Source organism: Cetorhinus maximus, chromosome 12 (genome assembly GCF_964194155.1).
Source record: "Cetorhinus maximus chromosome 12, sCetMax3.hap1.1, whole genome shotgun sequence".
Classification (NCBI taxonomy): Eukaryota; Metazoa; Chordata; class Chondrichthyes; order Lamniformes; family Cetorhinidae; genus Cetorhinus; species Cetorhinus maximus.
The window spans coordinates 100,682,617-100,695,809 of record NC_135890.1 but is presented as its reverse complement, the minus strand read 5'-3'; the positions used below and the strand labels follow the sequence as shown (position 1 = coordinate 100,695,809).

The window sequence follows — 13,193 nt, the reverse complement described above, 5'->3', positions numbered from 1 at the left end:
TACTCTCACTTCTTGTGCTCACCATACTGCCTACCGTATATACTTGAGTAATAGTCGATCTCATGTAAAAGACGACCCCTGACTTTTGGCCAAAAAAATCTTCATTTTTCTCATATCTTGTGTAAATGTCAACCCCTGACTTTCCAAGGATACTCCTCTCCAACTCAACTCACTACCCCATTCTGCATTCAGAATAACACAGCAGAGACCAGGATTTGAAGCAGGAGTTTTCTGACCTTTCTGCATCGGTGCTAGACCACAGAGTGTGATTTGTTCACTGAGCTATCAGGGAACTTTAGTAAAAGTTTAATTTCTCGTTGAAATGATGGAGGTAAGATTGGAACAAACTGCAGAGTCAGTGTGCAGCAGCCCAAGAAGTATCAGTGTGGTGTAACCAGCTGGGTCTGTGAGCCGCAAGTGTTGGTAGTTGAAAGTAAGCCATTCAAAAGTAAGCCCCTCAAAAACAAACTGGAACAGAGACAGAAAACTCGGCACAGGTTCTCTGCTGCTTGTGGAAGCTGCGAGCAACAGTAGTTGAAAATAAGCCCCTCAAAAACATTACCCGTGTAAAAGTTGAGCCCTTAACTTTTTTTTGCCTAAAAAAATGGGTCTCAAAAATTCGACTTCTACATTGGTATATACGGAAATTATTTTTTAACCTATGTTACCCTTTTTAAAAAGATACCCATAATTTTCTCACCTTGCTGGACTCCCTCCGTGGAATTCCTTTATCCAAGAGATGAGGTGGGCTTTGTGTTCTCATCCACTAGCAATGCTGTTCTTGACAGCAATTACATGAGCATGATCCTGTCAAGCACCCCATCAGATTTTTATTCCCCTCATGGGGAGATGGTTGACAAATCAACATTCAACTCCTGGTGATAGCGCTGCTAATTTTAAAATGAAGTCTGAACTATGTTAGTAATGTCAGTTGCTGAACTGCTCGCAAAAGGAACATAAGTCTGCTAACAACACAAATCATGAAGAATGCATCATGCAAAATTAATCAGTTGAGTTAATGATTATTTATTTACATTGAACATAATCTTCCTAAGTAAAAGCAAAATTGATTACAAGATGGACCATTGCACTATGTAGATAGAAGGAACTGCTAGTGAGTGTTTGTAAACAAATCTGTTTTAAAGTCAATTATGTAATGCAATGATTGGTAATACAGAAACAAGAAGCTTGATGGCTCTATTCACCTTTTAATAGCTTCACAGATTCTATGTTTTTACAATGAGTTACAATCACATGGCTTGAGAAGAGGTGTGAATTAGGATGTTGACACCTCGCTACTTTGTAAAAGTAAAGCAAAATACTCTTGGTGCTGGAAATATGAACTAAAAGCAGAATATGTTGGCAAACACTCAGCAGGTCAAGCAGCATTTGTGGCGAGAGAAACAGAGATAATGTCTCAGGTCAATGACCTTTCAGCAGAATGAAAAGTTGTTAAAAGTACACAACATTTAAACAAAAAAAGGGTGAGGGGAAAGGAAGAACTATGGGGAAGGTCTTTGAGAGGGCGGACGACGGCAGTGATTAAATGACAAAAGGGCAAAAGACCGGAAGCTCAGGGCAATGCCTGTGGACTGACTGGAGGTGTTTGGCAAAGCAATCGCCAGGTCTGCATTTTTGAATATTGCTGTAAAAAAGAGACATGTTGCCGAAGCCTTTTGTCTTGCACTCAACAGGACGAACGAAAAATGCCAAATTTCAAACAATCACAATTTATACTGCAGGAGAAAAGGAGGTTTATTGGCAAGCCAACCCTGATTGGCCAAGGCGTTGCCATGGAGAAAGTAACGGAGAACAATAGGCTTCCCAAGCTCCCCAGTAATTTGAAAAAGGTGCAGGGTTTGAACACATTCCTTTTGTTTGCAGAATAGCGACATATGTAGGGACCCGTGCTAGTGTTAATAAAATGCATAGAGGAATAAGGTTGCCAACCCTCCAGAGACCTAGGATTTGAAGCAGGAGTTTCCTGACCTTTCTGCATCGGTGCTAAATCACATGGTGGCAGGCCTCCAGGCGAATCAAAGGTGACATGAGGAAAAGATTTATTTACAAAGCAAGTGATTAGAATCTGGAATCTGGAGAGTATGGTGGAGGCAGAGCTAATCATGATTTACAGAAGGGAATTGGATAATTATCTGAAGAGAAAAAAAATTTGCAAGGCTACAGGAAAAGGGCAAGGAGTAGGACCAGTTGAGTTGCTCTTGCAAAGAGCCGGCACAGATACATTGGGCCGAATGGCCACCTTTTGTACCAAACCATTCTATGATTCTGTAGCTTTGCCCTCCAGTCACTTAGAAGTGAAGATTAATTTCCTGGACACTGCTGCAAGCAACCTGGGAGGAAAGTCATGGGCATTTTCTTTGTCAGTTATAAGCATATTGGATATGGGAAGAAAGGCTGTTTAACTGGATGGAGCATTTAGGGATGCCAGGTCATGTGATGAAACCTCCAGGAATACACCCAACAAAAGTTTGCAACCCTATACAGTAGCGGACAGGGAAAGGGTTTTAACAAAATGCACCTGTGCTATTTTTAACCTGCTGGCAGTTGTTTAACAAGCAGTACTTAAAAGCCAAATCAATTCTCTGCCCAACTCCCACTCTGACCTTTGTATACTTGGCCTTCTGAAATATTCCACTGAAGCTCAAGGCAAGCTTAACGAACAGAATATTTTTCTATCATACTTTGCAGCCCTCTGGTTTAAATTTTGACTTTTAATAAACATTGGACATTAGCTATTTTCTCTCTAGTGAGGGATTGTGACAATGTGGAGAAGGAGTGGGTTGGTGCTTGAAGTAGGAGATTATTGTTAGGCACAGCATATGAATCATAGGCGGGTGAGGCTGAGGGGGTGACCTGATTGAGGTGTACAAGATTATGAGGGGCCTAGATAGTGTAGACAGGGATATCCTGTTTCCCCTAGTGGAGAGGTCAGTTACCAGGGGGCACAGATTTAGGGTGATTGGTGGAAGGATTAGAGGAGACATGAGGAAAAACTTCTTCACCCAGAGGGTGGTGGGTGTTTGGAATTCACAGCCTGGTTTGGTTTATTTAAAAGGCACCTGGATCTGCACCTACAGTACTGTAGCCTGCAAGGCTACGGACCGGGTGCTGGAAGGTGGGATTAGAAAGGGCAGCGAGTTTTTTATTTTTTCCTTTTTCGGCCGGTGTAGACACGGTGGGCTGAACGGTCTCTTTCTGTGTGGTAATTTTTCTATGGTTCTATGGAATGGAGTTGAGGCACAAATCATCCAGGTTCTAATTGAGTGGGGAAGCAGGCTCACGTGGCTGAATGGCCTACTCCTGTTCTAAACATTTTAACTAATTGGCTCCACAAATTTGAATAAATATCAGTGCCAAAGAAACTTACTTGTGCCCCGCTGCTTTCTGTTTGTTTGCGACGCTGCCTGCTCTAATCAGCAAGGCACCAGCAGCCCTCAACATTGCCGCCACCTGCCTCTGCAGTTTGCACCAGGCAGGTAGCTTCTACCTCCTGGAGGTGCTTGGGGCCCCTCAACTCCTGGCCAACTAGGCCATATCCATTTTAAAATAGCGCCCTGGGAATGAAGCAGCTGAGGCCCAGGATCTGGAATTCGTCCCTGTGCCGAGTTCCTGACCCCACTTTGAAAACCCAGCCCCTGGCCTCAATATTTCTGGGTTCGTAGGGAGAAAATTGACCAGGGTTCCCTGCCCCGATGACTATCCAACAATACTTGCTGGAAATGTGGATGTTAAGCAGCACTGTCTGACACACTGGGGGAGCTGAACTTAAAACTAAGAACATTATTGGTATCAGTTTTCCTTAGGAAAGAGTTGTAGTAGTATGTGGATACCAGTGATAAATACTGTATCGGACAATACAGTGCCTGGCCAATGCCATACAATTTTGTTCACAGTCACAATTTTCTGTACGCACCTGCAGTTAAGTTGTAAGGTGAGCTACCCTGCAATTATTACTGAAACATATATCTTGGAAATGTGCTGCAAAATTAGTAGCTGGCCTCATTAGTAAAAGTTAACTAATTATCTTCTGTTTTATTCCAACAGTGTACCGTTTACTGAGCTACTGTTTTGTCCATGGCAATATCTTTGCTTTGCTCGTCAACATTGCATTGTTAGTTGTCTTCAGCAGCCGTTTGGAGCAACAGTTGGGCAGTGTTCGATACCTCTACTTCTCTGTCCTTTTTGCTGTTTTTTCTGCACTTCTTTATCTGCTCTTGGGAAAACTACTAAGTCTTGATGAAACACCAGTGTGTGGTTTTACAACTGTCCAATTTGCTATGGTGACACTAAGTTGCTGTAACTCTGAAATGAAAAGGACCATCATCGTAGCCACAGTACCTTGGATACTTCTCCCTGTTGCTTACCTTGTTATCCCGGGTTCATCTGTACTTCTCCACATCTGTGGAATTATTGTTGGCCTGACCTGTATCCTTTCTGATAGTTACACTAGAATGGGTTAAAACTCCCGGTTAACTCTTCAGTGGGCTCAGTTGGTAAAGTCAGATGTGTGCCCAACATGGTGCAAGTTATCCCAGTCAGTATTTTTCAAATTATATCAAGCAGTTGTACTCCTTTATTTCAACTCAAGAGTAGTTTTAATGGTGATTGTTAAAAGTACTGAAGGTATTGTGATTCAGAGGGATAGGCAGAACATCAGAATTGTATAGATTTTTTTCCAAATGTTTCACCCACCCCTTCTGAATCTACTGGTATGAACCTTTGGGACATGGTGCTTGGAATATTTAGAAGGCCACAATGAAAATGGTACATTCTGGTTAGTTTCAAAATTGATAAATTTTTAATCTAAAAAAGTTAAGAAATATGAACAACATTTGTTTTTTTTTAATCCAGAAAAAAAAGATCATCACTTTCCAAAGCTGAATGAGCAACCACTTGGCCTGGATATGGAGATACACTTTTTTTCCTCTGCTTGATACACTTCATGCTGCTGATACTTATTCCAATTCCTCCCTAATGCTGTTGCCTTTGCTCCAAGAAAGGGAGTATGTGTCTCTCAATGTAGCAGGAATTCCCAGCCCAACAAAATCTATCATGAGATCACAGGCTAATGCTTGATAGCATGGTCATTCAGCCCATCTTAATTCATCTATTCTGAAGCATCTTAAAAATCTCCTTGCCCAATTGTTGCTTAACTGATTCCATTTTTGCCTCTACTGCTCTATCTGGAAGTTTATTCCAATGTGTTTATCACTCTTATGTGCAGAAGAATTTCTTGATATCAGTCCTAAAATTCCTTTCACTAGTTCAATGATTCCAGTCTGTTGTCATCCTGGACCAAATCAATAGCATTGGATAACACATTGGAGAAGCTGGGGTTGTTCTCCTTGGAGAAGAGATGATTAAGAAGAAATTTTATAGAGGTGTTCCAAATCATGAGCGGTCCAGATGGAGTAGATAATGAGAAACTGTTCCCATTGGAGGAAGGGTCGAGCACCAGAAGACACTGATATAAGGTGAATGGCAAAAAGAACAAATGGCGAGATGAGAAAAAACTGTTTTATGTAGTGAGTGGTTAGGATCTGGAATGCAGTGGCTGAAGTGTGGTGGAAGCAGATTCAGTCGAGATTTTCAAAAGGGAATTGGATAAGCACCTGACAATTTGCAGGGCTATGGAGAAAGGGCAGCGGAGTGGGACTAGCTGTGCTGCTCCTGCAGAGAACCAACATGGATATGATGACCCAAATGGCGGCCTCCTGTGCTGCAACCATTCCATGATAACAGATGAAATGAGAACTTAGAATGAGAAAAGTAATAGCAAAAGGGATGGTGCCGATCCCTGACCCTTGGGGCTAGAAATCAGCTGTTACAACATGACAATTGATTTTGCTGCCTCCAGAGCAGATAGGCTGTATACCTGTCTATCCTGATGATTATATCTTGAGAGCTTTTCTGTCTCATCATTACTGGCTGCACTTTTTACAATCCTCTCACCATGGTCGAAATATTAGATCTGTGTTAGGTATCACTGATACACTTTTGTATGTTGGTCTAGGATTTGATATGGACATTTAGTTCTTTGTCTTTCTAAATAATCATTCTACATTTTTCCATAAAATAAAAAGGAAAATTGATCTTTCAGCCAATACATAAAATGGTAATATGGTATTACAGCCATGGGTATCTCAGTGTACCACATTACCAATTTGGAGAATGCTTGTAGTTGCAATGTATTGCACCATATGTGAATTTTCAATCAAGGTAGAGGAAATGGAGTCTGAACAAAGCAGATAGGGTAAAACTGTTCCCACTGGTGGTAGGATCGAGAATGAGAGGGCACAGACGTAAGGAATTGGCAAAAGAAGCAATGGAGACATGAGGATAAACTTTATTATGCAGTAAGTGGTTAAGATCTGGAATGCGCTGCCTAAGAGTGGTGGAGGCAGGCTCAACGAGGCATTCAAGAGGGAGTTGCATTGTTATCTGAAAAGGAAGAATATGCAGGGTTACAGGGAGAAGGTGGGTGGGTGGGGGGGGAATGACACTGATTGCGTTGCTCAATCAGAGAGCCAGCGCAGAGATGACAGGACAAATCATCTCCTTCTGTGCTGCAACAATTCTGAGATTAACCCCTTGGGATAAAACATTATCAAATGACATGTTATATAAATGTTTACTCCTCTATTGTATATTCTTCTTTAATTTTGTGCCTTGGTAAAGAAAATGTTTGTTCTGGGTGTTACACTGACTGGGTATTTTTAAATCCTTGGAGTGCAGTTGTTCTCATGGGCTGAGAATTATATTCATGCAAGTAAGAGATGTGAATTTGAATGGTTGGAATCTGCCACACCTATACACTGTCCTGCTGCTGTGAATATCCTTGACACTATTTTTATTCAGATAGCTGTAGATTTTTATTTTGCCTGGAGTTGTCAAACTCAGTGATAGAATCTGTTGAAAGGCTGGCTATCTGTAGATTTCTGCAACTTAACTCCTGGATTCCATTTATCTTCTCTCCAGCAAAATACCATCTTCCTGTTAGTAACCTTGAGAGGTGAGCAGAAATTTTTAAGTTAGTTTTTAGGATTTTGTGTCAATATATTATATACAGTAAAAATGTTGTCATTTTTATTTACAAGTTTCTCTCTGTTCCCCACTTTATGGTTATCTTTTTGTTAGAATTACCATATGTTAATACTACAATTTTTTGGCTAGTACTCTACTTGCAACACATTTTATTTTGTAATTTTTGTAGAGGGAAATTCACTTAAATTTAAGCTATATTATGTCAATATTATTCTTGACTGAGAAGACAGATGGACAATCTGATCCTAGACCCATGCTGATGAAAGCAAAATACTGCAGATGCTGGAAATCCGAAATAAAAACAAAAAAGCTGGAAAGCAGGTCTGGCAGCATCTGTGGAGAGAGAAGCAGAGTTAACGTTTCAAGTCCATATGACTTCTTCAGAGCTAACAGGCTGCAGGCAGGTCTACAAGAGTGGCCGTCTCTCCGATTGCTTCCTTGGAAGACATATCTGGTGGCTCTTTAGAGCAACATACCTAAGATTGGGAGCCCTTTGGCACAGTTTTATCCCCAGACTAATTTTCCCTGCAATGCTCCTGTAGGCATTAACTGCTTGCTAGAGTGTAGTTCTGTGAGTGCTTCACGCCCTTGGATAGCTTGCCCAAGTGTGGCTTGACTGTGAACATGAGATGATTCAAGCCCAATCTTGTCCTACCCTTGAATCTCACACACACTAACTTCCAGCAGAAGCCATGTTCAGCATTCCTATTGCCTCTTTGGTTGAAATCATCTATCTCAGTAAGGACAGAGCCTCAGTCTTGGGGTGGATGTACTCTGAGGGCCATTGGTGGAACCTCTGCAAGTTATGTTTGGAAAACAGTACATGCATACACTGCTTGTACAATACCTTCTTGTGGTGAGTTTGTCTTCCAGGCATTGTAGCCAGTAACGTGCCATTTGATTTGGAACTTTTATCATGCTCTTTTACCATGGAATAAGGTAAAGTTACTGTGGTTTTCAATTATTTCACATTGTTTTGTTTGTCTTGTGACTCAATAGATAGCGTCCCTCTGGGCCAGAAGCTCTGGGTTCAAGTCCCATTTCAGGACTTGATGGCCATGGACGGTACATTCATAACATGGCCAAGCAGGTTGATTATCAAACTGTAAATCCTTCCAATACGCCTGATGGCAGGTGGTAGGAGCGGGTGAGTTTCCTGGTCAGCCATACTGCAGAAGGCAACAGCAAACCATTGCAGTACTTTGTCAAGCATAACAATGGATCAATCCAATGGCAGTCCATGGTCGCCAATACCCTTTTAGGGCATGGTATCTGAAGGAGGAGGATATTTTGTTTATAGCTACTATTGTTTATTCTTCACAATGATACAGTACTGCTGATCCCAAAGCTACACTCATTGCAAAGCTCAAAAGCACAATTTGACGGGACAGAATTTTTCTACCCAAATATTCTGCTTACAAAATGAAACTCCGTAAAAAAATGTAAAGCATTCGTGTGGAAGTCGCTGTCCCATAAATAACTGGATAATGTAAATGTTTCACCTTCTAAAATTTTTTAATACAGAGGAATCTACCTTGCGCCTATTTGTGGCTTGTGCTATGTGAAATGGCTGCTGTGTTTGCCTGCATAACACCAGCCACTGCACTTTAAGGGACTGTGCTTCATTGTATCTGAAACATGGCGATCTTTCTGATGGATGCATAATGGACCATATAAATGCAACTCTAACTTTAAGTTCTAATTTTGTATCATTTGTTTTTTTATGTGCAGTTTGAGTTAATTTTTCTTTTTTTAAAAAAAATTGGTAACTTGATAAGCAATTAGGAAAAAAAACTACAACTTCTTATACTTGTAAAAATGAACAATTTGGCAAAAAATGGTAGTGCTGAAAACAACAGCGATTTGGCAGCACCATGTGTAGGTAATTAGATTCACAAATCCTCCACTGAATTAGTTGCTGAATTTGCAAATCAGATTAAGAGAGCAAATTGCAAGCCATGACATGCTGACATGGCAGGGTCACAAATAGCAACTTTATTTCAATGTTCAGCTAAATGATCAGATGGGGTATCCCGCCATGGTTAAAAGCTGCTGATTGTGTTCATCCTGGTTTGTGACTTGGTGCATGCTCCACAAACAACGAACCACAGCTTGTTTATTGCTCTTCTTAAAAAGACTTATCCTCAAATAGAACAGAGATAAAAATAGCTTGTACTTTACAGAAGTAATCATAATGGACTCCACAGTAGTTCAACACATTATTGTGTACGTTCGCTAATTTTCGTTGCCCTGAACACACATAAAGCAGTGGGACAAAGAGCTGACGTCCTTGAATCAAAGTCAGCATCAGCAAATTTACGCATTTTACATAAACGTTTGCCCCTTTCCCTTGATGCTGACTGCCTGTCTCTTGAGGATATTTTGAATTTCTGCATTAAAGAGGGGCATCCTGGATAATGTTAAACAATTTGCCTTCATTATTGATAGATTTGTGAAATAAAAAATAGTAAAGATTTGAGTCTATCCACAGTCAACAGATTAACCTAATTTTCTTTTCCTTCAAAAAATACCTGAGCAATTCTCCCTCTCACTTGCAATGCCACTCCACCACCTGACACCACTGTTGCAGGGCATTGCGCGGAGGTGGGGTGGGAGGAGGGGACAACCACAAAAACACTTCCTGCTTCTCCCATTGTTTGCAAGAGTACTCTGCACTTCTTAACCCAAATAAAGTGCTTTAAAGAGGGAGAAACAATAACACCCAAATAATAAATAAAACAAAGTAACCGTATTAAATTAAATAAAAATACTATTTTTTTTGTGCAGAATGTGCCCTCTAGTGCCCACCTGTTGCAGAAGGCCTCAAGCACTGTGGTAGACACCATGTGCTCCTTCTCAAGGTCACTGGCACATGGCTACAGCTGTAGGCAGCCAGAGCTAACAACTCCATTTTTAAAATTCATTTACGGGATGTGGGCGTCACTGGCTAGGCCAGCATTTATTGCCCATTCCTAATTGCCCTTGAGAAGGTGGTGAGCTACCCTCTTGAACCGTTGTGGTTCATGTGGTGTATGTACACCCACAGTGCTGTTCGGGAGGGTGTTCCAGGATTATGACGCAGCAGCAGTGAAGAATCGACGATATATTTCCAAGTCAGGATGTTGAGTGGCTTGGAGGGACCTTCCAGGTGTTAGTGTTTCACTGTATCTGCTGCCCTTGCCTGTCTAGATGCTATCTAAGGAAACTTGATGAGTTTCTGCAGTGCATTTTGTAGATGGTACACACTGCTGCCACTGTTTGTCAGTGGTAGAGGGAGTGAATGTTTGTGGAAAGGGTGCCAATCAAGCGGGCTGCTTTATCCTGGATGGTGTCAAGCTTCTTATGGTGTTGAAGCTGCACTCATCCAGGCAAGTGGAGAGTATTCCATCACACTCTTGACTTGTGCCTTGTAGATGGTGGACAGACTTTGGGAAGTCAGAAGGTGAGTTAATCGCTGCAGGATTCCCAGCTTCTGACCTGCTCTTGAAGCCACAGCATTTATATGGCTAGTCCAGTTCAGTTTCTGGCCCATTGCCATCTCCAATTTGAACCTGGGGAAGGCCACCTTGGCCAAGCCCAGGAGCAAGCCCATGAGGCAGTCATCCCTACCCTGCACCAGGTGGCCAAAGGTCAGGAGTGTGGGCCTACAGTAGTCAACTTCATTTGATGCACTCTTTACTGGCAGTCCTGGCTATAGCTCCTACGTGATGATGTTGCTTTGTTCCTGGATATGGACCGTGCACTTCAGGCAGAAATTCCTGATTTACCCGATGAGGAACTGCCATTTGTGGCACAGAATTTGGTCCTGGAACAGAGCAGCAGAATCAAGTATGAGTAACAGTGAGAAGAGAAGCAGAGAACCGAGTACAGTAATATTCTAGGCTGATATTCACGGAGTATCCTTAAAGTTGCAGCTCAAACTTTCACTTCAATAGGTGATGGAACTGAAAAGCGGCATTGGCATATGCCTGACTGCACTATTATTTTGAGAATCATAGGAATGCAAATTTAATGTGCATTTGCACATTTAGCATAAATTGTGATAGTGTGAATAAAGATTTGGACCTCTGATAGTGGTAAATAAACATTTTGACTCAGTAAAACAAATTCTAAGCTCTGGCAATGAATTTGTAGTTGAGAATTCTCATGTGCATCAAAGTTTGTGCATCAGATTCTAAGCATTTCATGCTTTTTCTAACCCCCCCCCCCCACCGCCCCAAGTCCTCCCACCCCAGGCAGTAGTACAGTTCATGGTGCAAAGACAGTCACTGTATATACCATCCAAGTAGTCATTTTGGATGTGATGAACATAAGAACATAGGAGCAGGAGTAAGCCATTTGGTCTCTCGAGCCCACTCTGCTACGCAACCAGACCATGGCCGATCTTCTACTTCAACACCATCGTCCCGCAATATTCCCATATTGCTTAATGTCATTGGTATCTAGAAATCTATTGACCTCTGTCTTGACCATACTCAATGACTGAGCCTCCACAGCCCTCTGGGATAGAGAATACCAAAGATTCACCACCCTCTGACTGAAAGAAGTGCTCCTCATCTCAATCCTAATGGCCTACCCCTTACTCTGAGACTGTGTCCCCTGGTTCTAGATCCCCCAACCAGGGGAAACATCCACACTGCATCTACCATATCTACCCCTGTAAGAATTTTGTACATTGAGTATTGGCAAATTATGCAATTGTGTGGAGCTTCACAAATGTGTCTGATCCTGTACTTACCTGACACTTTTCTAGCAGAGGGACATTGCATAACAATGAAAAGCAGAACCTTGGCTGACTTTTTCGTTTGATTTGCCTGTCCAGTCCAGAACGCTGAGACCAATTCTAGCATCCCACTTGAGATCTCGCAACTCGGCAAATATGGCATGGCCCAGGAAGAACTCTGTGGCCTGCATAAGTCAGTATCATACCGGACAGTGGATGTATCTACTTAGTAATCGAGAGAACTTGCAGTTACATTTTAGAAAAAAGTAGCACAGAAAGAGGCCATTCAGCCCATCGTGCTTTCCTTTTCTTTCCCCATAGCCCTGCAAACTTTCCTGATTCAAATGTAGTACCAGTTTCTTTTTTAAAAAGTCATTAAATCATTTTCCACTACCATTTCGGGCAGAGCATTCTGGACCTTGTAACTCGCTGTGTCAAAAAAAATCTCATCTCCTCTGTTTCTTTTGCCAATTATCTCAAATCTGTGCCTCCTGGTTACCAACTCTCCTGCCAATGGAAACAGTTTTTCCTTATTTGTTCTATCAAAACCCTTCATAATTTTAAACACCTTTATTACATCTCCTCTTAATCTTCTTTGCTGCAAGGAAAATAGTTTCTCCATATAATTGATGTCCCTCATTTCTAGTATTATTCTAGTAAATCTCCTCTGCACCCTCCCCAGACAACTTGACATCCTTCCTAAAATGTTCTGCCCAGAATTAGATGAAATACTTCAGTTGAGGCCTAACCTGTGATTTATAGCCTTTAGAATACTTATGTCTCGACTTATAAAGTCAAGGATCTCATTTTTAACAACTTTCTCAACTTGTCCTGTCACCTTCAAAGATTTGCGTAGTGAGCTCCCAGGTCTGTTCCAGCACTACCCTTAAAATTGTGATATTTAGTTTATAATGTCTCTACTCATTCTTTTTATCAAAATTAATTACCTCACACTTCTGTGTCAAGTTTCACAATGTCTGCCAATTTAACCAGTCTGTAATCTCTTGATTGTTAACTATGGGCTGAACCTTCCGAGGAGTGGCAATCACTTTCGGATTATCATTCTGCTCCTTTTTTTAACCTTGTACCGGAGCTCCATGTTTTTTGCCTGGACTTCCGAAAGGGGCCTCTGCAGAAATGTGGAGCGTACGTGTTTTGGGAGGCCTTCTTCGTAGTACAGGATCATCAGGGGAGGTCAGTTTTTATTCATTCACAGGATGTGGGCTTTGCTGGCCGGGCCAGCATTTATTGCTCATCCCTTCTTGCCCTTGAGAAGATGGTGGTGAGCTGCCTTCTTGAACTGCTGCAGTCCCTGTAGTGTGGGTACACCCACAGTGCTGTTAGGAAGGATTTTGACCCAGCGACAGTGAAGGAACGGCGATATATTTCCAAGTCAGGTTGGTGA

At 41.7% G+C, this 13,193-nt stretch overlaps 1 protein-coding gene across 1 annotated transcript in view; it reads left to right on the top strand.

The window, feature by feature from the left end:
• rhbdd3 (rhomboid domain containing 3) overlaps positions 1-13,193 on the top strand; it is a 36,220-nt gene that overhangs the window by 15,765 nt on the left and 7,262 nt on the right. The window contains exons 2-3 of the mRNA XM_078554250.1: positions 4,066-4,446; positions 6,880-7,033. Of these exons, the coding sequence (XP_078410376.1) occupies positions 4,066-4,446; positions 6,880-7,033 (535 nt within the window). The remainder of the gene's footprint in view (positions 1-4,065; positions 4,447-6,879; positions 7,034-13,193) is intronic.